Here is a 25,974-nt window from a genome sequence, read left to right as displayed (position 1 = left end):
GCATGCTGTACGGTGGGCCTGGCCCGGGGACCTTACCCTGGCTCCGCTGGTTAGGGGCTGTCCATACGCTACATAAGGTATTAGGGGGTGGATCCTTAATTGTGGTAGTTGTGTCACTCTTACAAGGAGTGGGTAGGTCTTGAAAAAAATCACCGAAAATGTAATTTATGGACAACCCCTTACTCTACCCTCTCTTCCCACCAGGCTGCCAGCTACTTGTTAATAAAAGTGTGAGAATGTGTGTGTAGAACACACAGACACAGGTAAAGATTCACCTGTGTGCACCGCACCTTTGCTATCTCAACTTTATACTGATAAAAGCCTATGCCTATGGATGGTTTTAAGGCTTCTAACATAACCCATAATAGGACATCCACTTACCCAGCCTGTTGCCACACCCACAGGCATATTCAGGTGGTGTTCAGCATCTTGTCTTCAACCACCTGAGGAGTGCAAGAAGGAAAAGTGCATGGAGACCGAGCACTGGGGAGTGTGCGCTCAAGCCTTCAACCATACAAGGGATGATGGAAAAGGGGACAACAGGGGGCACTGGGGAAATCAGAGCTTTCCAGCACAAAAGAAAGAGGGTGGGGTAGGTGGAAAGAGGACAGAGATCTAAGCTTAGGAGTCAAAATGAAGACGATCTGAAATCTTGGATTAGAAAAGATATACAGATAGACAGATGAAAAATGTGCCAAGCAGTTCCAAATGGCTCCCAGGCCTAGAGTTTCTGCTGGTGTCCCTCCACAGAGGGCATTTGACAGTCCATGGTCACCACATTCAAAAATACACTGAAAAGTGGATCAAACACACAAACATTTACCAAAGAAATAGGCTTTAAATGTCCCTTTTAAATACTGTTTCTGCCTTTTTATGCTACCCACTGTTATGCTGAGAGATACTGGTAGCAATCACAAACCTCTTTGAAACTGGGTATGAATGTACCCTGCAATAAACGTAATAGTCAGGATGAGTTGATCAACACCCCCAGCATCCCCTCTCCCCAAGACAAAGGAAGGGTTATGAACCCACACAAGGGTTTTGGATTGTGTGGGTGAAGGGTTTTTTTTGGCTATTATTTGTTTTTTCTCAGGGGGTGGGGTAGAACAGAACAGAGAGGCAGAGGCAAAAAGCGAGGAAGCCAAGCAGTAGCTTGTGAGCACAATGAGACCATGGAAAAAGCTAGAGAGAGCTTTTGGGTCTGGTGCTGGCTAAAGAGGCTCCAAGCTGTAAGCTAAGAAACTGCCCCTTTTTGGTTTTGATTGCTCCTGCATTTGGAGCAGCAGGACTTTGTACCTTTCCTGATAAATAAACAAGACTGCAAAGAAAATGGCAGACTCTTATCAATTTCTGCTTCCAACTGGAACATCCCCAGGGCCCTGAAATTTGACTTGCCGCTTTTCAAACTCAGTGGCTACAGTACCATTCTTTGGGAACATTTCTATCAGAAGTCCTCATGGGAGACCGGGCCCAGGGCTAACACTTCTTTTCTCTGTTCTGATGGAAGGTCCAACTGAAATGTGGAAATTTCTATCTCCTTTCTCCAGAGAGGGAAGAAGGCAAAAGACAGTGAATTTAACGGCGAGGACAGAGTCACCTAGCCTAATGGAAATAACGTCGCCCTGTTAAATATCTCAATACTAGCAGTATCATCTTCTGCAGTTCACTTCCCCTTCAAATTGACTAATTACTTTCTTAAAGAATAGTGTCACACGGCATGGGGGAATGGGCAGTTTATTTTTATTTTTAAAAGTGTACAAGCAGCAGCTAAAGCATAAGAATTCTGGAGTCCTATTTCTGAGTTTGCCCAAATATAACATGACATATGGGCAAATTACGTGTCCCCTCTCTCCATTATTTCACCAGTATTGGGCAGTCACCATAGAATTACAGCACTGGAAGGGAATTCGAGAAGTCTTCTAATCCAGTCCCCTGCACTCAAGGTAGGACTAAGTGTTATTTAGACCATCCCTGACAGGTGTTTGTCTCACCCGCTCTTAAAAATCTACAGTGACAGAGAATCCACAACATCCCTAGGCAATTTATTCCAGTGCTTAACTACCCTAATAGGTAGGAAGCTTTTCCTAATGCCCACCCTAAACCACCCTTCCTGCAATTTGAGTCCATTGCTTCTTGGCCTAGCCTGAGAGATTAATGAGAACAATTTTTCTCTCTCTTCCTTGCAAAAACCGTTTACGTACTTATGTTATCATGTCCCCCCAAAGTCTTCTCTCCTCCAGACTAAACAAACTCAGTTTTTTCAATCTTCCCTCATAGGTCATGTTTTCTAACCTTCGAATCAGTCCACAGAAGAGCAAAACAAATTTCTCCAATTTGTCCACATCTTTCCTGAAATGTGGCACCCAGAACTGAACACAATACTCCAGTTGAGGCCTAATCAGCGTGGCGTAGAACAGAAGAATTACTTCCTGTGTCTTGCTTACTTGCTTGCTACCATGCTTCCCAACAAACCGCAGCGAATAAGCTTACCTAGCTGCACTGAAAGAATACAAAAATAACAAGCTGTTTTAGAAAAATACTCCAACTTCAGTTTGGGATAATGCTGACTTTGGAATCTGAAGGTGGGAGAGTCTCAACCAAAGCTACCATTTTAGAATCACAAATGAAACACCTGAAAATAACTATGGCTGGTTCCTTATCAGTAGCCACCACACCATCTCCTACACCATTTGTGTAATGAATATTTACTTCAATAAAGTGTGAGTGCCTGAGGTTTCAATGAGATGAAGCTTAAGAGAGTTTAAGAGACAGCTTTCCAAACTAAAGTATAATACAAAGGCTCTGATGTGGAACAATCACTATCATGCATTGGGAATCTAATTTGGCTAAGCAAGTGTTTTCTGTAGTGGTTCTTGCTACTATTAAATATTTTATGCATGCAATTTATGAAGTACAATAATTTTCTTCATTTAAACTTTGACAAGAGGTTCAGAGGATGAGCAGCTTTGTTTTTAGACTATGACCAAAATTCTTCACACATTTGTTAAACACTTAACCGGCCTATAAAATGTCTTAGGAATATGCAATCTGTCTCGTCACCTGTAGCCACCCACCCTCCTTGAATGATCTTCAAGGAAAGAAGAATGCTGTAGAAAATGCTGTTGGCCATTTGACACACAGCACTCTCACCAATAGTACAGGATGGTGTTTGGGGAAGCAGTGTTCACTTACAGTCATTAAAGACCGCTTGGCATTTTCCTACAAGAGTAAGGTTATTATATGTTTGGCTAACTGCATTCCACCTTCATAAAATTTTACTGCCTCTGAAAGTGGTTGTATGTCCTGTCATAAACTGTTGTTTACAGTTTCTCATCACTATTATTAGCGGCTAGAACCGATGGAAGTGATAGAGGTAGTTCAGCCTTTGGTGAAATTTAAAAGACTAGCAGTCGTTTCAAGCCATGTACGTACCTAAGACAGACACAAAAAAGGGGGCTTCTTCCTATTTTTAGTTCAACACATGATTTGTCTCTCTCTAAAGTATATGGTTATTATATGACTACAACGGGGAACACTGACCATTTGAAGCCAGAGAGGGAAGTTTGGGAAGCCAGGCTACCCTGTTCCAGGAGTCCCAGAGCAGACAAAGGCCGAGGGAACAGCAGAGGCAGAGGCTGGAAGAAACAGGTGGTCCCAGAATAATAGTGTCGGGAAGAAACCAGGACCAGGAGCCTTGTAGTGTAGAGTGGGATGGGGCATGGCTTCCTTACCCCCCCACCCATCCAGGACAAATTCTGGGAAGGAGAGCAGCATATAATCTATGTCTTCCCTCACATGGATGTAAAAAAGCTTAAAGAGATTTAAAAGAAATGCCAGAAAAGAGCGCAACAAGTAAACAGAGCTAGGAAGCAACAGGCAATGAAAAGCCATTTTATACTATAATAAGCCAGCAGCTGTCTCTCTAGCCGCATAACTCAGGCAAGCAGTCTCCTCCTATACTTCCTATTTCTTTATGATAGGCACATCTCAATATACCCCAAGCAGATTTACTTCAACATCTTCTTTAATGGAGCAGTAGGCCCATCAGCCACTGATCTGGCCTGCAGCTTGCTGGTACTTAGCCTGACAAGCCTGCCTCCCCTTTATGTTAAGTGAAGGCAGGGGTCTGGGTGGCAGAAGATGGAACTCACTGCCCTGAAATGTCATCAGCTGCATAAAAATCTATGGTCTGGAGATTAAGGAACTGGTTTTGCTCCCCAGCAACATAAGTGGCTTCAACTGCAAACAGTCCAAGTTTCTGAAAGTATTAAAATATGGGAAGATGCAAGGCATAAAGATTAGACAGCATCTGAAGACAGCTACATCATGAGGTATTTCAGGATAGCCTATATGTCATTCCCTCATCTTATTTTTTGATGATGCCTCTAGCACCACACTTCTATTAATATGCTCTTTAAAACTTGACTTTGAGTACAAATTTACAGTCAATAACTGGAAAAAGCAGCAAGCAGTTTCAATAGACTAGCCTGGGTCTGATCCTTATGAATGCATGCATATGCTTCTTGTTACAGAGGGGAGAAACAGACCTCCCTTTAACAGCCAGATTTCGGTCCTCGCTACAGAATTGTCCTTTAGCACCAACCCCTGCCTGCTAACAGTCCACCTTCAGATTAACAAGAGTCTCTATTAAAAAAAAAAAAAAGGAAAATGACTCTAATCAAATTGCGCCTCCCCAACCCCCCAAGTTAGACCCCAATACGTTCTTACCTCTCAAAAGGATAAAAGTAGGATTTAAAACACAGGCCAAGCCATTTTCTAGACCAAGAGATTTCTGCAAGACTCAAATTCTTATTTTTAGTGATACCCTGCCATCTGTACCAGTTTCCTGTTATATTGAGATGAAGCTTTACTGGCAGTTACTGGCTCATGGAAGACCATGGAGAATCACTTGATTGAGATATTTGAGGTCTACAACCCACCATCAGCCCCCACCAAAACATCAGAGTACACACACCGCACTCAATTTTTGAAATTCATGATTACTATGGATGGATACCTTCAGTGATCAGAAGTGGGATACGAAATCTCTCAGACAAGTCAGTAGATCAAATCCAATCCAGGTACGCTGGTCCATTCTGTGACAGCTGTTCAGCGGCCTATGTGAAATGAGTTGATGTCACTCCAATTCTTGTTGGCTAGATGTCCATATCACTCACAGCCCTCTCATTGGCAGTCTCTGCAGAGTTCAGGGACTGTACTTAGCACACAGCATTAATAACCCTCTTCTCTACAGGTCGTGGCTGAGGCATGTTGGTGAGGAAACCTAGAATTGTTGCCATGTCTCCAGGGCTGTCACTGGCACCTTTTATTAACACCAAAACACACAACAAGGACCTTTCATGTTTGCAGCAGGCATCTGTTAAACTTTCTCTAGCCTTCTCTTCTTTTCTACCATTTCCCTCAAATCAACAGATTATGCAAGAAGGTAAGAAGCAGTCACAAGACATTTTATTTTATTCACTCACTATCTCAAAGGTATGCGTATCCCAGTCTAAGAGCTACTAGTCTAAATTATATGGGGAAATTTTCACAGCAGTCTGAATAATTTGCTGACCACTTTGAAAAAAAAAGAGCTAGATTTTTCAGAACTATCCATGCACATTTGCATTTGCTACTGCATGTATAAGCATGTCAGTGAGATTCATACCTGGCCATTTGCACACATGTAGTTCAAAATAATCTGGATCAAGATGTGTTCTCAGCCTGCAAGGTAGGTTCATAATAGGGCTCGTACTGGAACTACAGCAATCTACTTTCATAGAATTAGCAAGGTAAAATTTGCACCATCCAAAATTAAAATCCTGTCTGACTCAAAAGAAAACAGGCTTGGAAATTTAGTGTATTTTGCTTCGTATCAGCCTTCAACAACAAGAATAGGGAATCACTTTAAAAGATCTCACTCATCTGCTTTTTATCCAATGAGAAAAAAAGTAAAAGCCAAAGTTTTATTTTGTCCCTCAAAGTTTCCCATACAGTTTCCTGTATCAAATAACTTGGAAAAAAATGCCTTAGAAACATTTTTAAAAGAGTACACATGGTCTTGTTAACTGGAAATGGTTTCCAGTTGGGTTGGTTGGTTTTTTTGGGCTCCACTAGATTATGCTTTCAGTACCAATGCAACAAAACCCCTGGTGTAGAGAGACACTGGTAGTCTCCTAAGGAAATGTCTTGGACTAGTTAGACTGCCACATCATAAAGTGCTTCTTGTATTCAGAACCATAAAGCTATAAAGTGTCCTTTCTGCAACAAGGAGTAAGAGAATTCCCAATATGGTACTTCAGTTTAGTTCCTTCCAGTTATGTCTGGGTATTGGCACAGCCATTTATTAGCCTCCGAGGCGCTGACCTTCACCCCATGCAAATCCTCCCGGTCGCTCTTCGGGCAGCGGATTGTAATTGGGATCATCTTCTGGTGTATCAAACATTGCTTTCCTAAAAAGCAGAAGTTATATGTAAATACACAGTTCACACTTGAGGCAAGCAGTCAATGTAACATTCTCACTACAAGATACAGTATGCAACAGTGTCAGTCATCTAAATCCAAGTCACATTTGTACTCCAGTTGAAATCCAATCAGCTCATATGGGGCAGATCCTATGGTGCAAGCCCTTCAAAATTAAAAGTTTAAATAAGATGATCATAAAAGACTCAAGTTCAAATATGCCTTACTTCTAACAACAGAGTTAGTGAAGTTGAATCGATGGCCTTGTCTACAGCAGCTACAGAAGCCACGTTAGCACAATAACGTGCTTGCTGGCCTTGTCTCCAGCAAAATATATCTAAACGTACTTAAAAGAACAGCATTAACAGTTTTCTTAGCCGGCAGAGACATGACCCAACTTAAACCAATTTACAGGAACATGCTACAGACTAGGTGGGACCAAGATATTGGGTGAAGTATTTTAAAGACTACCAATGAGGCTGGAATAATTAGCCAAGTCCTTGATTTACCTCAAAAAACCTTCAGTATCCTTTCACTAACAGCCTCTATAAATATAGTTTGGTAACCTAGCTAACAGCACAGTTCAGCCACAGCAATTCTAGTCACTGAGCCATATTATCATCTTTTGGCAAGAATCCTATAAAGAAAAAATGTAAAATTTTCTGACTAATGAGTCTAAGGCTTGGTCTACATTACAGAGTAAGGTCAACGCAAGGCAGCTTACATCAACCTAATTATGTCAGTGTACACGCTACAGCCTTGCTCCCACCTATGTAAGTACCCTATTACACTGACATAACTCCACCTCCATGAGAGGTGAAGGGCCTGTGTCGGTGTAGTTAGGGCAATGCAGTATCCCTGTAGACACTGCATTACTATGATTGGCTGTTAGCTGGCATTCTTGTCAATTTCTCAGCCCCCCACTGGCTGCCCTGAGGCTCCTGGCTCCCTTGCCGGGAGCCACTTGGACTCTGGACGCAGAGCCTTGGGGGGCAGCCAGGCTCCCGACGGCGGGGAGCCAAGAGCCCAAGGGGTGAGGAGGGGGTGCCAGGCGGGGAGCTGTGTGTGGAGCGGAGAGCCCGGGACCACAGCCCTCCACACTGACCCTCTGATGTCAGTGGAAGTGCTCCTCATGAGGACGTGCATCACCAACAGAAGGAAGGTAGCGTGGACATGAACTGCAGTGGTTGTAAGTCGACCTAACATAGGTCAATTTAAGTTTATAGTGTAGACATGCCCTAGGATTCAGGTCACCAGGCAGAAAGATTTTAAAGCAATCCCAACATGCCTTCTTTTTGATTGGTGCTTGGAATCAACTTGAAGCTCTAAGGCTGCTTGCTGGTTTCCATGCTGGATAGGAAGGAGAGTAAGTATTAATCTAGGCAAACAAAAGACTAAGAAGGTTTGAGTACAATTAAATTATTTAACTTGCTAGTCAGCATGGGTGCTATGCTGTCAAATGAAAAGATGGACGATGAATAATTGTGAGGAAGGGAGCAGTAAGCATGTTGACTGGAGGAAAGAGCTTGACTTTCAGGTCTGATTTCCAGACATGATTCACTATTACAAAATGTTATTGCCCTAACTGGAAGACAGGAACTCCTAGTTCACTCTGTGCCAGGTGTTAAATCAGTTGCCGAGGGAACAGGTTTATGTGTAGTAGCTCTTTATACTCCTGAGATAAAAGCATCTCAGTCTTCCACACATTTTAGTTTGGTCAACTAACAATTTTACAGTTATCATTTACATTACTACCAAAATGGAGTGGTTACTTACCTTTAGTAACTATGGTTCTGAGTTACTGTTGTTGCCCATATGGATTCCACAACCCACCCTGCAACCCTGTTTTTTTGCCGTTCTCTTTATCTGGGATTCTGAGTTAGCAATGGAACTGAAGGATGGTTGTGGCTTCTTTGGGTGTGGACAAAAGGGCATGCATGGTATAAACACAAACCAATGGACACTGCTATTCAGAATATTCTAATTTCACACACACATGCACTTAGAGTGGGATCTACATGAACACCATATTCTAAGAACCACCGTTGTTTCCTGGTTCTGAGGGGGCTACCAGAAAAAAAGCCACATTTATGTCAACCTCTGGTGTTCCTATGTGAAATACAGCAGAGAGTCTCTTGAAGTAACAGCTAATTATGAATTTCTTGTCATTTAAAAACTGTCTTCCTTGCCACCTAGTTTCATGCTGACCAAGTCAGCCAAAGCCACAGTTAATTCTCACTACTGAAAATTATATAAACAGCACAACCGGATTGAAGGAATTTGAAGTAAAGATATATGCATGAATCTGAAACTGTCATGCTCAGTGGTTGAAGCAACAAGACTCAAGACAGGTAAGGAGAAACGTTGTATTTTTCATATGAGCTAACCTTAAAAACAGTTTCAAATTTCAGAGGCACCCTACTCTAAGCCAAGAACAGGCAGCTCAGGGAACAAGGGCAAAAATAGGCTCCAAATTCATCTAAGCTACAGCTAAGCACAAAGGGGCATACTGTACTTGTTGGTCTGAGGGGGAACTAGTGAACAGGAAGTGGCAGCCAAAGAAAAGGAGTCTTCACATCAGTCAGCTGCATGGAAACAGATGAGTGAACAGTACTGAGCAATGAAACAAGAGGACATGGAGGAAAAGAAGAAAAACATGAAGAGAATTCAAACTAGCCATAGGAAAACCAGGGCAAAACTCCCCCGTTAGCCAAAACATATGTTGGGCAGAGTATTATTACTAAGTGTTGGGAAGTTATGTGAACTGTATATTATACTCTCCTCACAATTCTGTTCAACCGTGTCAAGTATCCCATAACACCTTGCATTAGCTGAAGTAAACTTTGGCTTAAGTAAATAGGAAAAATGTCAGTATCAGGACATGAGTGTGTTACCACAGAAACAGGTAGGGAGTTATTCTCCACAAGCCATTACTGGAATGTCCCAAAGGAAAAGGATAAGATATATGATTGTTCAAGCCTGATACCAACCTAGGTGCCTTCACGCCCCTTGGTACGTGAAATGCACATGTTCAGAACAATGACAAGGGACACACCATGGTACCAGAAAAATAAAATACAAAGATGATTGGTTAAATCTAGTTTCAGATTATGTACTCAATACCTATTACTTATAAACAGGTGGGTATAAAAATATAGCTTTAGGAGTGTAACTTTGGAAGCGCATCTTGTGTAAGCTGAATGTAACAATGCTGCATGAGATGGCTTCCCAGAGATTGGTATTGTGTTGAACCTTTTCCCTTTACTATATTATTATGGGATTACGGCAATAAATCTGACTGATATAGCTTATTTGGTCTCTTGAATATATTTCATAACAAACCAAAGTGTGGTCAAACAATTAACTATACAATTTATCAACATCCTACGGTTAGAGGAAGTCCTTTGGGAGAAGTATACAAACATAGAAAATCAGACAAAAATATATAGAGAATGAAGGGATTTCAATTTCATGGGTTCAACTGAAACATGAATAAATGATAAGCAATAGGCCACATGAATTTGTCAAGACCAAATTATGCCAGAATAACCTAATTTCCTTTTTTGAATACAAAACAGGAAACAACAGACTAGGCAGCAGGTACTGCTAAAAAAGATCTGGGGGTTATAGTGGATCACAAATTGAACTAAGCCAAAGTGATGCAGTTGCAAAAAAACTAATATAATTCTGGGGCACATTAACAGGAGTATCATACGTAAGACAAGGGAAGTAATTGTTCCACTCTACTCAGCACTGGTGAGGCCTCAGCTGGAGTACTGTGTCCAGTTCTGGGTGCCACATTTTAAGAAAGATGTGGACAAACTGGAGAAAGTAAAGAGAAGAACAACAAAAACGATAAAAAGTTAAGAAAACCTGACATATGAGGAAAGGTTAAAAAACTGGGCATGTTTAGTCTTCAGAAAAGATAATGATGAGTGGCCTGATAACAGTCTTCAAATATGTTAAGGTCTGTTATAAAGAGGATGATTAATTGTCCTCCATAGTCACTGAAGGTACGACAAGAAGTAATGGGCTCAATCTGCAGGAAGGGAGATTTAGGGTAGATATCAAGAAAAACTTTCTAACTAGAAAAACAGCTAAACACTGGAATAGATTACCAAGGGAAGTTGTAGAATCCCCATCACTGGAGGTTTTTAAGAACAGGTTACACAAACACCTGTCAGAGATGGCCTAGGTATACCTGGTCCTGAGTCAGCGCAGAGGGATGGACTAGAGGACCTCTTGAGATCCCTTCCAGCCATACATGTCTCTTATTATTTAGAATTAAATTACTGTAGGGTGGCACTATAGACTACTTGGAAGCAGGGAAATTTGTAGTGCATGTAAATGAAGAATGATGGGATAGAATAATTATAGCTTCCAATTAGCTTTATTAAAAGATGTACGGATGAATTTCTTACAGCTAACATTTAAAAAACAGTATTTGGAGAAGAAATAATAGGTCACTGTAGTAGTAAATATTTCTTCATATCTATGGAGAGCTGTGCAAACATTAGCTGATCTTCATAATATATCAGAGATAGACAAGTGTCTCCATTTCACAGTTGAAAGGCTAAGGTACAGAGAGGTTGACTTGTTAAAAATCAACAGAAAAGTGTGTAGCTGAGTCAGAATTACAATTCAGGATTTCCCAATTCCCGAAATCATACTTAATCCTGTAGATTATGCTGCCAATCAAACCAGTTTAAGAGATTTCACCTCTGTGCATATCTGTTTACCAAGTACCCAAAATCTACCAAGTAATTTACAAACAAAGAATTAGACTGGATATAAAAAATTATACCCAAGATCAAAACTTGAGCAAAGAAAGTGAGAGTAAATTTAGCTTTCAGTCTTTGGCAGTAGTATAAAAGTTTGTGCTGTTATGTAAGGCAAACACTGGCTGACACTAAAATAGCTAAAGGAATTATATGATTATATGTTCACAAAAGGAATGACAGGACACTCAGAAATATTTTCAAAAGGGAGCATGGAAAATACCGAGTTGAAGACAAGACTACAGCAGACACATTTAAGAAGATTGCTATGTCTGAACATTCACAAATTCAGGACATGACAGGATTCATAACCAGTCTTCTGAACAAAGCGACAACGAAAGAAACTCAAGTAGTCCCAAAATATTGGTGATCAGATACTAGACTGGACCTTAAGTGAAGCCCTGTGGATAAAATCATAGAACAAGAACTGTCCCTCACTTGGTCCACAGGCATCCACTCTACCAGGTGAGCCAAAGGGAACCTCCCAACAGCTGACAGTTTAGACCCCATCTGTATGCGGGGGAATTGACCAGCATAGCTATAACTATTGCAGAATAACTATTCCAGTATGGTTTATCCTGCAATAACTCCTTTGTGAGAGCATCTATTCTGGAATAAGTGATTTTATTCCAAAATAATTACTCAGCTATCAAAGCAAAGTAATTATTCCAGAATAAAAATCGCTTTTATTCCAGAAGAGTGTCCACATGGGGGACTTATTCTCAACAGCTATGCCAGTCAATTTTCCCATGTACACAAGGCCTTACTTGTTTAAAATATCAGGCTTAGAATATCCTGACTCCCCGGAAATCAAATCTAGACAGGATCATCTCAGCACTACAACATTCTGAAGGCAAGAATGCCAGGCAGTTTGAGGTTTTAAAAGCTGAGGTCTTGTCTGCTCTACACAGAGAATTTTCAAGATGTTTAGCCCGACCTTCAGGAAAGTTCCCCATATCCATTCTAGTGTGCAGTGTTCCAGTTGGTTACTATTCTCTGCCTAAGAGGTGAAAGAATATGAATGGCACTGTGTGAACAGCACATGATCACAAAACACATGATAGACTCTTTTGGATGGTGGGGAGGGAAGGGGTTATCTACCCAAGTGTAAAATATTAGCCACGTTAAGCTTCTCACTCATTTTGTGTATTTTACACTCTGAACTCATACTGACATCCTGTCCTAAAATGGGTTTCTTTTAACAGATTCAGATATATTCGGTGCATAGTTAGCATAGGAGTTCTTGGATCTTTTCAGAAGTTAGACCAGGTCTTAAGAGTGTCTCTTGGATCCTCTCCCCCTCTGGCAACTGTAACACCCATATGACAACTACAGCAACTGATTAAATGGAACAGTATGATGAATTCAGTGCTATTTATCTCAAATTTCCAAATTCACTTGTATTTGAATTAGTTTAAAAAAAAATTGTGTACAAACACATTTGTCCATGTGCTACAAACTGGAAGGTAACACTTACAAAAGAGATGGTGTTTTCAGAAGCCGTCCACCACCAGGCTGATTAGGAAAGATATCCTCTAAGAAAAAATATATGTGTCCAACTGCGATCCCTAGAATCAATAAAAAAGAAAGCTGAAATTGAACTGGTGACTTTCAATATTGCCATTATACCACCTTTAAAATGTTTCAATAGATTTTTCATAAAATAAAAAAAAAGACAAACTGTGTGTTTGATGCCCTTTATAAATAGCATGATGTTAAAAGGAACTGAAGTAGCATGTTACTATATACTGCAGTATAAAACTCACTGCAGTATAAAACACTAGAATTAAGGGCCATACTAGAAGAGATCTATAGCATCATGAGTCATATAAATATAAGAAAAAGTCTGTCACAACCGTCTAAACAATTTCATGGTATGGTTTCATTTGCACTGACAAAAATGTCAGAATACAAGCTGCCTTACACAATTAAGTCTCACGCCCACAGTCAGCCATGTATATCTGGCTCTCTCCAAGTAATGCAGAAGCAAAACACTGCACTACTTGGAGACATTACAACACAAGAGTAAGCCACCATGTACAAGAACAATGAAAACTGGTAGAACACAGTACCCTGTACATCAGACCATGTAAACAATTAGGTCACAACAAAAAATAATCAAGTGGCCTCCTTGCTGCTTTTACATTTTTTTTCCCCTATATGAAAGAGGTTAATAGAAACACTACCAGTGGAATAAGATGACTCCTTTAGTTAAAGGTTTGTCGCCTTAATCCCTCAGAGTATAAAACTCACTATTTAGCTAAGGTCCCATTTCAGAACAAAAAACTTTTTCAGAAGTCTTTAATGTAGAACACTGTTTCCTCTTCCAAAAGAAATAAAGAATGTATCAGATAATAAGTTGTTCAAAGCACTTTGGAAAACAAGTCTTTTAAAAAAAAGCTGAAATATCAGAAATACCAAAGTTACAAATACTTGTCAGATGTGTACCAAGATAAACTGAGCAAGACAGGTAGAGGTGGCCTTTGGAACAGGGTTATGCAGTAAGACCTCTCAGATCCCACAAAGAGTATTGGATCTGTTACAATCACTCATGAAATAAGCCAATCCCAGACCACTGCTCCAGCTCTGAAGACTTCCCCAACCCAGTTTCTTCTCTAAAAGGGTGGCCTGCTTTCTGCTCAGCTGTGTTCAGTGAGCACTTCTGGATCTGAGGTAATTCCAAAAATCCTTGTCCTGGCAATCACAGCACTTTCTTTTGAAATACCAGTGGGGCCAGTACAAAGAATTATTGATGTGTGTGGAAACTAAAGATTCCCAATGCACACACCTGATTAGAAGAAGTGACTCTCAGAGGAGCAGCATAGAGAGGGAACTGCTCATGAGACAGAAAAGTTTGAGAGATCCATCACCTACACCATCCAGGCTAATCCTGAAACCATAACCAACCCTGTCACTGGAAGCTTATGGATATCTACTTACCTCTCTAGTAGTGCATTAAAGCACTAATATGGCCATAAAGAGCCAACATGGCCTGATAATCCCTTTCTCTTTGCAGGAAGAGGTACTAAGCAGGTGGAGAAGAGACTTTACCTACCAGTAGTTTATGACGGAGTGCCCAAAAAGTCTAAGGATTTCATTTTTAATAGCTTCTTACCCAAAAGATCCACAATGATGGAGTTCCCCAATAGCAATGAAAAGCCCATGAGCACCCAGGGTAGAAATGGGGCCTGGAAGATGAGAAGACCAAAAAAGTTCATACGGACGTAGGGATTCCTGCGGCTCCACACATACACGAGCATTATTGTAAAGGCCTGACCCAAGAAAACCAAGTTCACAAACAAGCCAAAAAGCTGACACAAATAGTTAAAGAAAATATCAGTGCACGTATAAAATATCAACTTGTAGAAAATTAAAATATGAATACTGGGGCGAGAGGAACCTATGGGCTGCAGAAAAAAATCATTTTGGAGGCCACTCATGGCATCAACAAAAACAGACCTTTGATTCTATGGTTTTCCAAACAAACTTAAATATTTCCTCAGTCAAACCAGACACCTATAGTTTAATCCCCCTTAAATACTCCATGCTGCAAATACACTATGAGGGGTTTATTATTACAGAAGCTATTTTACACACAGCATCTATATTGTGTGGGGAGGGACTGGAGGGATAAATTCACCAGGAGAACAACATTTCCTTCAATCCTCACGATAATACTTGTACAGTTAAATAGCATCTTTCAATCTAGGATCTCATCTTTATAGCCTTAACTCAAATATTAAAGTGCAAAAGATCAATTCCACATTTAATAGTGTGGAAGTATAACATTGTATAAGTATAAGGTTGTATAAGGGGACATGCTGGATACATTGTATATGAGAGGGCATGCGAAAACATGTTACAAAGTATCTGAGGGAGCACACGTAGGGACAGTTAGCTTTTGAATGGAGAAGCAATTAAGATAGAGCCAGCACATCTAAGAAGCAGGCATCAGAATGGAAGGTGTGAAAGGCAATTAGTTAAGTTAACTGGAAGCTGTTAAAGGAGATTGTTAAGGGTGGCAGGTAATTGAAGATACGTGACTGGTCTCAGGGATCTCTAAGGGTGGTGACTAAAATCTTTTTCTTCTTTTGTCTGTAACTTCTCTGTAATTTGTTCTCCAAAAAACTGTATAAATTAAAAGACACAAGCCCCAGTCGGGGGGCTCACTTCTAAATGTATTAGCAGAGCAGCTTTGCTAATTAAACAGAGTGGTCTGATAAATTGTGAGTCTGAGTCAAACTTTGACAATAGTAACCACAAGATCTGGAAAGTTTTGAAGCCCACTTAAAATAGAGTCATTCTGACCTCACTATACTTTCAAAGCACAGGGTTTGTGTTCTCCGTGTTAATGGTAGCTGTATTAAAACAGTAAAAAAGGATACAGTCATTAACAGTCCACCAAAAAGGAACATAAATACGAAGTCTGCTGTCCGACCTCGGAAAGACCCCTCCTCAAGCATTCGGCAGTAACGATATCTGAAGGTGTAGGTCAGGAAAGTCTGATACTAAGCACATTCAGCAGAAAGATGAAAAAAATCAAACAGCTTTTTACATACCTTCATATAGGTTTTATATGTAGAATTCCCCAACATCCTTCACAATCGAAGGATTTTTATAGTAGATTATCAAGCAAGTATTGAAATTGAATGAAGTGAATTTGATGGTCTCAGTCCAGTTCTGAGTTAATGGACAAATATTCACACCACAGAAAAAATACCTGCCCGATTAGCAGTCTTATTGGCTATTTTAGTAGAAAAGTCCGGTACTACAGAATGAATTCTCACTCCTAGTACTGTTCATTCCAAATCAAGATTGAAACAATGAAAGCTCACTGAAAAAGAATTACTGAATTAGATATTTAGGGTGAAATCCTGGCTCTACTGAAGTCAGTGGCGCAGAACTCCCACTGAGTTCAGAATGTGGTGCAGAACTGGACCCTCATTCAGTGTGGACACTGACACACAGCAAAGTTTTGCATTCCAAAGAGGTGAGATACACTTTTTATAAAGGATACAAAAAAATCATATTAAATAAAAAATTAAATCCAACTGGCCCAAAGAATAAGTAATTTGTAATCAACCTCCATACCTGTCAGAATAAGACGAAAACAGATAAGACAACTTAAATATAAATGGTAGCCATCTCAAGTATTTCTCTACACAGAGAATACAGAAAGAAGTTTCTGTTTAATCCACACAAGCTAAAAGAACTTTATGAACATGGTTTTTGAACATTGTAATAGCGAATATAATGATCTTTTTCAATAGTCTAAGACTCTAAAATTCAGTAAACCTTATTACTTTGCATTAAAGACTTGGGAATACATTGCTACACCCAAATTTTCCAAGTAAACAACGGCATATTTAAAAGCAAAGTATACTATAACAAATATATTTTGTTCATCCTGGCAGCAGTTTAGTTTTAATTATATGCAATACTTAATAGTATATTAGTAAATATACGGTAACATATTTTATAAAAATAGGAAAGTCTTGGTCTTATAAAACTTCATGACAGCGCTTCCTTTTGCAAACAATTCTTTGCAGAGAAGAAAACTGAAACACTAAATTTTGTATAATTACTGGGTTTGCAGAATAGGTCAGTGATGCATCTTCAGTTCTACCATATCAAAATTCCTCTCCACAATGAAATACAGACTTGGATTGAAGCAAGATTAGTTCATCTTTAGGAAAGCTAAAGCAATGTTTCATTACCCGAAGTAAAATGTGTGCTCAGATAGAATTCAAAAAAATTAATCTGTCAGAGGTCAGTATGATCACTTAGAAACATAATTCTGCATGAAGTAGGAGTAAGGACAGCTTGTCAGTTTGACAATTCAGCTGTCATTGTAAGCAATTTTTTAGCTTTGTTATTGTGTTAACAGCTGAGCTGAATCAGTCAGACACATCCTGGCACCCTGAAACAATCTTTCAGAAGAATCCTTAGTGTGATACGAGGTGTTGCTCCTTCGGATGCCTGCTCACTTGAGAAGAGCTGGCAGGCAGAAAGAGTGACTAAGCACTTGGCAATCTAATTTTTAATCCATGTGAAGACTGCCCAAAATTTTATCAAGTTTATTTGACTTTTAACACTGCTTTAGTGTGAGCACTCTGTGTAATATGACAATACTACCTAGAGTACTGCATCTGAAATTATGTCCCCAAAACAAGACAGCAGAGCACCATCACCCAAAACATACACACTGCAAAACGGAAGGAAATTACTCTGCAAATTAGACTGAAAATATGTAAAAAGAAAGATTACTCCTGGGGAAATTCTGCACCACTGCACATGCGCAGAATTGATGTTCCCTGCAGATTTCTTTGCTTCCCTGCAGTAAAATGACTTTCTGACAGGGAAGCAAAGGGAAGCCACAAGAGCGGTCATGCGACCCTCCCCAACAGTACGTTTCAGGTGCCCAGGGTAGCCAGCAGAGAAGTAAATCACTGTGGGGCAGGAGGCAGGACTGGGGAAAACCTGGTTGGTGGCTCCTATCCTGCGCCAGGCTCAGCTGCAAGTCCCGGCTGGGTTGGGTAGGACAGGACTTCCTCTCCCCCAGCACGGCATCCGGGGCTGGGTCAGACCAACCCCCAGATTTCTCCCCTGGCTGTAGGAAGCTCTGCAAACTCCCGACACAGACACTTCCTGCACCCATTGCTCCTCAGCTGCAGGGGGAGGGATTCCTGTACAGGGAGCTGCTCCCCCCTCCACCCAACCCCAGTGCATCCAGACCCCCTCATACCCAGACCCTCCCGCCAAGTCTCACTCGCCCCCCTGCACTCTGAACCCCTCCCCTCAATGAGCCCCACTCCCACTGCACTTGGACCACCAAGATGACCCACATGCAACCAGGATCCCCACCCACCAAGCCCCAACCACCTACACCTGAATCCCCATCCCACTGAGCCCCACTCCCCCACCATCTGAGCTCCCCACTTACCCCCCACATCTAGACCCCCGACGACCTCTATCCCCCCACACCCAGACCCCCCACTGTTGATCCCCAACCACCTTCACCTGGACCCCCCTGCAGAGTCCCATTACTATTGTACCCAGAGCCCCCCAACAAGCCCCTGTGCATCCAGATCCCCTCCACGCCCGGATCTCCCACTGAGCTGCCCGCACCCAGATTGCCCCACACAGAACCTTCTCAACCCACACCTGGATCCCCCCACACTTGGATCCTGCCTTGCTGAGCCTGCCTGCCCACAACGAGGGGCAAGGCCCTAAGGTATTTCTGGGGGCTGGCTGGGTCCTTGTGCTGTGTCATTGCTGGGTGCAGCCTCACCAATGAGTCCGTGTCCCAGCGGGGAGCTGCACAGTGATCTCCCACCTCTGCGCAACCCAGTGGCCTGTGCTCCCCAATGCCATGCAGGAGCCTTCATATTTATTTCACAAATAAAATTTGCAGAATTTTAAAATATTGAGTGCAGAATTTTAATTTTTTTGGAGGAGAATGACCTCAGGTGTAAAAGATAGCTCCACAAATGTGTGTGTAAGCAAATACAGTTTCTTAGCTACTGTTCGAACAATGTGAACTATCAAAGCAATGAGTTTTTACCACTACTTACCTTCACCTGAATGTTATTAGAAACCTTGCAGAGGAAAAAAAGATATTCCAATATACTCAATGTGCAGTTGTGAAAAACAAATGTGTTGCAAGCTTAATAATTTTCTTACAAGGATGACACATTTAACATTCAGAAAAAATACTTACTTGAAAGTGTTTAAATATTAATTCAGGGTTAAAATACAGTTGAAATGGTGTGATTAGTTCTAATTGCTGAAATACAAGAGAAAATATGTGACAGGATCAATCCATTAAAGTCCACTTCATTTACTGTAGAGACACAAATAACCTGTCATTGGTACATTAATATCTCATGTTCTCTTATTTTAAAAATTATGTGCAAAGCCTAAATTCAGCCAACATATACAACCCTATGTTCCTTTTACAGTCATGCCTGCCCTCTTCCTCTGCCTCCCCCATTTTGTCCTGTGCCTACCTATCACACCTTAGTCCTGTTTAGATTTCAAGCTCTTTGGTTTAGTGGCTATCTTCCATTTTATGTTTGTAAAGTACAAAAGACAGCGAGGCTTTGGTCCAGAGATCTGGATTTGGCTCATTTCACATCTGAAAAAGTTTCATTTCGTATGCAGGGCTCTGCAGAGTCATGAAACAGAATAGTCTGGATGGGGCCTCTGAGCACTACTATGACTATATCATTACTCATTATATAAGGCAAAAATTAATAATCTTTCTGCTTTAAGGAATGTCAACATCTTATATTTTTTCCACCGTATAAAAGCATATTCCCCCCTTTACTCTGAGAAATAACTACTGGACGCTCACCCTAGTTTCACCGAAAACCACTGAGTTTTCAGAAGAATTTCTTGGCAAAGTTTTTCCTTCTCAACACTCCTTTCAAAATAATAGCTGTTTCACAGCCTTCCCAGGACACAAAAACTTCTTCAAAGACTACATCCAACATATATGTACGGTGCCACTAATGATATGTTTATGTTGCACATTATGCATATGTGTCTAGAACATAAGAACGGCCACACTGGGTCTAACCAAGGGTCCATCTAGCCCAGTCTCCTGTCTTCAGTGGCCAACGGCAGGTGCCTCAGAAGGAATGAACAGAACAGGTAATCATCAAGTGATCCCACCCCTGTCGCCCATTCCCAGCTTCTGGCAAACAGAGGCTAGGGACACCATCCCTGCCATCTTGGCTAATAGCCATCGATGGCCCTATCCTCCATGAATTTATCTACTTTTATGTACCCCAAGAGCTCAGGTGGCTTCAAAAAGTGATATTACATTATATTTTTTTAACTGACATGTTAATCTTAAATGAGCATGTTTTTAAGATTATTTGTGTCCAGTCACTTGAATGTTGAATTTGATTTAGTTGGGGACCGGTCCTGCTTTGAGCAGGCGGTTGGACTAGATGACCTCCTGAGGTCCCTTCCAACCCTGATATTTTAGGATTCTATGAATGTGGGAAACATTAGCAACCAGCAACCAATTTTTCATGTATTTGCTTGGGCATCACTTTAGCAGCTGCCATTACTATAATAACCATTTTATGAAAGGGCTCTGTCATATTTTCCACACTTCTCCAGCGGCTTCATTAATAAGAAATTTTATAACTCTAGCAAAATGCCAGGAATGGATGGGACACCATTGTGCTGGGTGCTTAACGATTCTGCAGAGGCACAGAACAATAGTGAAACACTCTACACCTCACAGTACAGCGGCTCTGTATTATAGCTACCAGAGAATGAGTCTCGGAGAACGGTCTAATCCACCACCCCCCCTCAAAAAAACCACATACACAGTATCTCATGTGGGTACCTGATTCCTTTTCAGTCCCTGTCCTTATCTGTGGTGTAACTGTTAAATGTCTTGCTACCCTCACCCATTTCAGTGCTGGTGGGTTTGATTTTGTTTGTGCATTCAGCACAGGCTCCATGTACACCTCCGGAGACTCCTACAAAAGTGGTTCTCAATTAGGGGCATATGTACCCCTGGGGGGTATGCAGAGATCTTCCAGGGGGTACATCAATTCATCTAGGTATTTGCCTAGTTTTACACCAGGCTACATAAAAAGTACAATAGAAGTAGTACAAAGTAAATGTCATAAAGACAACATGAGAAAGTCAGCCTTTTTTCTGTGGTAGCGTGCAGTGGCATTTTTATGTCTGATTTTGTAAGCAAGTAGTTTAAGTGAAGAGAAACTTGGAGGTATGCAAGACAAATCAGAGTACGGAAAGGAGTACAACAGTCTGGAAAGGTGGAGCACCACGGTCCTCTGGGATAAGGGAGTGACAGAACCACCCGGTCCCAATCCAGTAGGCAACGTAACGCCCAGTCTGCAGGGTCGTTTCAACCAGGATCGCTGTTCGGCGTCTCCGCAATGGACCGACCCAGCCGCCCGGATTCAGAACCGGCAGAAACGCGATAGGGCGGGAGGGGCAGGGGAGAGCGAGGCCAGACTCGGAGACCAAACCGGAACCGAGCCTGCCCCTTGCTCCGCTCGGCCACGCCTCACAAGCGCGGGCGAACCAGGACGTAGCCCTCATCCCTCCCCCCAGGGGCGGGCGCTCCAGCTCATAGACAGCGAAGGGGGAAGAATGAGGCTGCCGGCCCTGCCCTCGGGCCCACCCCGCCGTCCCGCACCCTCCTGGCTCACCACGGCGGCGGTGGTGAGGACGCAGGCGGTGGTGTAGGCCCGGGTAACGGGCGGCACCTGCAGGTACTCCTGCCGGAAGGTCTGGTACGCCATCTTACGGCTCCACTTCCGCTTCCGCCTGCGCGACGGCTCACCTCATTTCCCGCCCCGCCCCGCACGCTACACAACCAATCGGCGCTGCCGCCCGGCATCCAAAGCCAGCCAATCCTTCGCTTTCTTTTATCTCAGCGATTTGAAGGGGAAAAAGCGCTTCTTCACGGACGCTCCCGCGTCCCTTGTCAGACGTGCTTTGTGATTGGGCGGGGTATTTTCTCCCCACCCCCAGCGCTCCGATTGGTTTGGGAGGTGGGAGTCGAGAGCGCGGGCGCGGCTGGAGGCGCTGAGTGGTGGCGCTCCTCCCGGGGGCGGGGCTTCGAATGAGGCGGGAAGCGGCGGCTGGGATCGCGGGGTCCGCGCGGGTCCTGGGGTAGCTCGAGAGCCGCCGTCCGCCCGGTGAGAGGCCAAGGGGCGCGGACGGGGAGGCTTCCCCACGCCTGCGGCCCCCTCTCGCTTGGGAGCCGAGCCAAAGGGCTCGGGAGCCGGGGATCAGGCGACGGTTCCTGCCGCGGCCTGAGGGCCCAAGCAGCCCCCATCCCTTGGGCCTGGGGAGTGGTCGGGCCGTGGGGATAGAGCACCAGAGGGGGCTTGGTGCTGTTTCGACTGGGATCTAGGGCACGTCATTCCCCTTCCCCGTGCCTCAGTTTCCCCATGTGTACAAGGGGGCTAGAGATCCTGACCCGCTTTGTAAAGCGCTTTGAGATCTGCTGAGGAAAAGCTCTCTATGAGAGCTGCCTGCTGCTGTCTTCTCTTGCCCTGTGTTGAATTTTCTGAGAGCCTAATGCTGTGGCTAATTATCTAGGGGGGAATCTCCCCTCCCCCTTAAGTATGACCGATGTCAGGCACTTTAAAACCTTCCCAAGGTGTCGGTCTGGTCCTTGGTCTGATTTGAAAAGGCTTGTGGACAGTAGGGGTCTGTGACTGTTAGTGGGATAGAGGCTGGTACACTGCTTAAAGGCGGAGCTCATCCTATTATAATGGACGAACTGGGGTCTTGGTCCTACCCTGTCAACACAAATGCCTGAGAAGACTTCTGTTGGAACACTTACAGCACAAAGCCTTCACCTCCAGTGTGACAGGGAAACAGCTTTTATATACAGTGTGACAGTTGTATTGACAATCATGTCTGCAGGGCTTTTCCAAACAGTTCCGATACTGACATATTTATCTATAGCACAATGTAATATGTTCAGAGAGGTCTACAGCTGTTGACACAACACATCACTTGTGCATTCAAACACTACAAAAGGAGCTTCCATTTACATTCTACAGAATCCCTCCTCACAGCCAATGATAGAATTTTGATTTTAATGTAAGGTTCTAGTCATGGTTAGCACTGGTAATAGAAAAGGATGTAGTTTCCTCTGAGCCAAAGACTGGCAAATTATGTCATGCTGGGCAGAGACAGGACTAGATTAAAAACCAAACTCTTTAAATTCCCCTAAATTTGAAACTTGTTCTTCATAAGTGAGGTTAATGCTGTAATATACTGCTAATACAACTCACCCTTTCCAAAATACAGATTTGTACTTATGTTCCTTTTTTCCTTTACAGATTTCCACGCTGTCTATGGTTGGTTTCTTTTAGCCAAGATGTCAGTGAATCCTATGGCATATGAAGCCCAGTTCTTTGGTTTTACCCCTCAAACATGTATGCTTAGGGTCTACATTGCATTTCAAGACTACTTGTTTGAAATGATGCTGGTTGTGGAAAGAGTCATTCTGAAGAAACTAGAAGGCTTTCCTGACTCTAAGATCAGTCCATTCCAAATCCGTAAGAGCACAGAGAAATTTCTTCTCTTCATGAAGGAGCGCTTTGATCACCTCTTCAGCAAAATGGAACAAATGCTTTTGCAATTGGTGTTAAACATCCCTAAAAATGTTTTACTTCCTGAAGACAAGGTCCACGAGCAGTACCCCTATAGTAAGGAACAATTTCAAACTCTTCAAGGTGAAATTGATCAGCTACAGAAACAATACAAGGTTGAAGTGTCTGCTGGACAGGCCCTTTTAGCAGAATTAGAAGAACAGAAAATGGTTCAGGCAGAGCTTGAGAAGACCCTCCAGTGGTTTGATGGGCTTGAGAACATATGCAGAGAGCACGGGACTAGCAATTTAAAAGAAAGCTTTGCATTCTTGACACAAACTTCTAAGAAACTGCAAGATATACTAAAGGAAGTTGAAAAGAAAAACAAAAGATTGCAAAAAAGTAATCTCCATGTAGTGTAAAGGAAGTACTGAAAGGGCAGCAGAGAAACCAATAAGACAGTACTTGTGTTACAATACATTTTTTGAGATCTCTCCAGAAGCATTTGTATATAAGGTTTTGGGGGGGTTGCCCCCTCTTCCTTGCCATACCAGTTTTTGACTGAAAGCTGGTGAGTGCAATATTCTGGCAAACCATCATTTTCCCCTCCTGAATTCTATATATACTGCTTAGACATTTCTTTAAATAGATAAACATACCCCCCAAGAGTGTCTAAATGAGTTGTCTAAATGGTAGAAGTGCAGACGCAAAATAAGTGTATTGTAATGAAGACTTCAGTTCTCTGCATAATTCATTTAAGCTACCTTAGTAGATAGGAAGCTTTTTCTTTAAGGGTAAGATGCTTCTAACATTAAACTATTGTTTTGGAAGTCAAGACTTGTCAGTATTGAAATGTTCCATTTAGAAATGTAAGAATGTGACATCATAGTAAAACTTAGGCCTTGAGGAGAAATATATTTAATAAATTTTGGAGTTGGAATTAATCTAGTCAACGGTGAGTGGTTTCTAAAACGGAGGGGTAAGTTATTACTTCCAGTATTTAAAAAAAAGAAGAAAAAGTTTGATATTCTGAAGGCGTTAACAAAGACAGGACAGAGGGCCTGGATCTTTTCTGTTTCTAGTGGGAGCATTTCACAAATATTAATCAGTAGTCATACCAATTTTGCAAATGGATAGAGTTAGTTTTGCTTTGAGCAAGAGGCACACACTGTACAGTGCTGTGTGTGATAAGGGACAGATATGAGCTACAGTGGAATAACTCAGACTCTGGACTGCTTTGAAAGTTTTCTTGCACCATAGTATATATCGTAGTGTCAGCACAGCATTATACATTGTGCAACTCTTGCTAAAAGCAAAAAACTTAATTTGCCCATGTATACAATGGGTATATTCACCAACCTTACATGGGTGTTGTGAGGACTGATTAATATTTATGAAGTCCTTTGAGGTCCTTGAATTAAGCTTACTTTATATGGACTTGTTCCACAATCCATCAAAGTAAATATGAATCTTTCCATTGACTTCAGTGGCTTTTGGATCAGCCCTTATGTCCATATTAGTATAGTAAAAAGAAGCTTAACTTTTACAGGGGCAAAACTTCCTTACTTTTTAAAAGATACTTGCTTGAAAGATGTTAAACTTCTGTATAACTTGAGAGCCACTTAAATAAAAATGATACATAAAGTGACAAAATTATTTTTTCAATGCATTCTGAAACTATACGTTCTATGAAATTTGTCAAATACCTGAAGATTCTGGATCAGCTCAATATGCTCAAAGAACAGGTCAACAAATTTCAAGTGTCCACTGATTTTGGGTGCCTAGTGTGACATTTTGTGACTCACCTTGGGCACCCGAAGTCAGTGTCCACATCTGAAAGTTTGGCCAAAGACGTTAATTTTTAATGTTTAACACTAGTCTTTGCGTGAACTAACATGCATTTAATAACGCCTAAAGATTTTCTAATGGAAATCATTCTGAAGTATTATTTAGAGACTCATTTTGTATGTATCACTTAAAACAGTGTTTATTTTTCTACATTTTTTGATCAGTAAAATCTAAGTGTTTATTTCCCCACCACTCATTCTTATATTTAGTAAGCTTCTGTGCTACTGTATGGCTCCAGCTAAAACTATAGTTAGAGGATTAGGAACAGATGCTGAATAAGAAGATTAATTTTTAAGATGCAGCTTAGCCTGTCTTTTATAAATAAATAGTTGTGTTTAACTTTTTCATCCCCCAAATCGCAAAGGCTGTTGCCCATACTTTGAACTAAACACTTTTATGAAAAGTCATTTGTCTGTCACTTTGTAGAACTTGCATCCTTTTACCATATTCTTCTATTAAGGGTGTGATTTAAGTGAAAAGTAAATAAACATTCCAGTAACGTGTAAGATAGTGTGATGCATTTTTCGGTTACTGCGCTAGAAAAATCTCATTCAAAAATCTTCATTGCTAATGCGATTTTTTTCTGCAATATGACAACAAGTCTGTGGATATTGTTTTGTCAGACAGCCACAAGGGAGTTTAGTTTTCATTCTGAACAACAGGGAATATTAATTGGAAATCTACCTCAGGACAAAAAAATTAAATTGGTAATTTAAATGTAAAATGAAGTAAACATTTGGATGTCAATAGTAAGAGTACAGTAATACAGACATTTGGCAAGG

The 25,974-nt window shown here is 41.6% G+C and overlaps 3 protein-coding genes across 7 annotated transcripts in view; 1 reads left to right on the top strand and 2 right to left on the bottom strand.

Annotated features, from left to right (window-relative positions):
* The window catches only part of DHX33 (DEAH-box helicase 33), a 28,775-nt gene extending 23,454 nt beyond the window's left edge, over positions 1-5,321 (bottom strand). Inside the window, exons 1-2 of one of the 2 annotated variants that reach the window (XM_048823715.2) lie at positions 5,018-5,321; positions 382-443 (exon numbers count right to left, since the gene is read on the bottom strand). The gene's annotated coding sequence lies outside the window, so the exon portion shown is untranslated. The remainder of the gene's footprint in view (positions 1-381; positions 444-5,017) is intronic. The other variant, XM_048823713.2, reaches the window with a different exon arrangement.
* Positions 5,322-5,952: 631 nt separating this feature from the next.
* DERL2 (derlin 2) lies at positions 5,953-21,559 on the bottom strand. Of its 4 annotated transcripts, XM_048823719.2 has the most exons (8): positions 21,443-21,559; positions 18,961-19,026; positions 16,258-16,331; positions 15,626-15,719; positions 14,356-14,551; positions 12,718-12,808; positions 7,751-7,812; positions 5,953-6,452 (listed from the first exon to the last, which is right to left on the bottom strand). In XM_048823719.2, exons 1-7 carry the CDS (start codon positions 21,533-21,535, stop codon positions 7,788-7,790), a joined length of 639 nt encoding a protein of 212 aa, XP_048679676.1. In that variant the 5' UTR covers positions 21,536-21,559; the 3' UTR covers positions 5,953-6,452; positions 7,751-7,787. The 4 variants fall into 4 exon arrangements, with proteins under 4 accessions (XP_048679676.1, XP_048679673.1, XP_048679674.1 ...); XM_048823716.2 differs by lacking the exon at positions 7,751-7,812; XM_048823717.2 differs by lacking the exons at positions 7,751-7,812; positions 16,258-16,331 and having other exon boundaries at positions 15,626-15,748.
* Positions 21,560-21,836: 277 nt separating this feature from the next.
* Positions 21,837-25,698, top strand: MIS12 (MIS12 kinetochore complex component). Its single transcript, XM_048823720.2, has 2 exons — positions 21,837-21,934; positions 23,093-25,698. The coding sequence occupies exon 2, from the start codon at positions 23,131-23,133 to the stop codon at positions 23,764-23,766; it is 636 nt and encodes a 211-aa protein (XP_048679677.1). The 5' UTR covers positions 21,837-21,934; positions 23,093-23,130; the 3' UTR covers positions 23,767-25,698.
* Positions 25,699-25,974: the final 276 nt, after the last annotated feature.

Source organism: Caretta caretta, chromosome 17 (assembly GCF_965140235.1).
Source record: "Caretta caretta isolate rCarCar2 chromosome 17, rCarCar1.hap1, whole genome shotgun sequence".
NCBI lineage: Eukaryota > Metazoa > Chordata > Testudines > Cheloniidae > Caretta > Caretta caretta.
The sequence above is the reverse complement of the archived record's forward strand: the minus strand, read 5'-3'. Positions and strand labels throughout refer to the sequence as shown.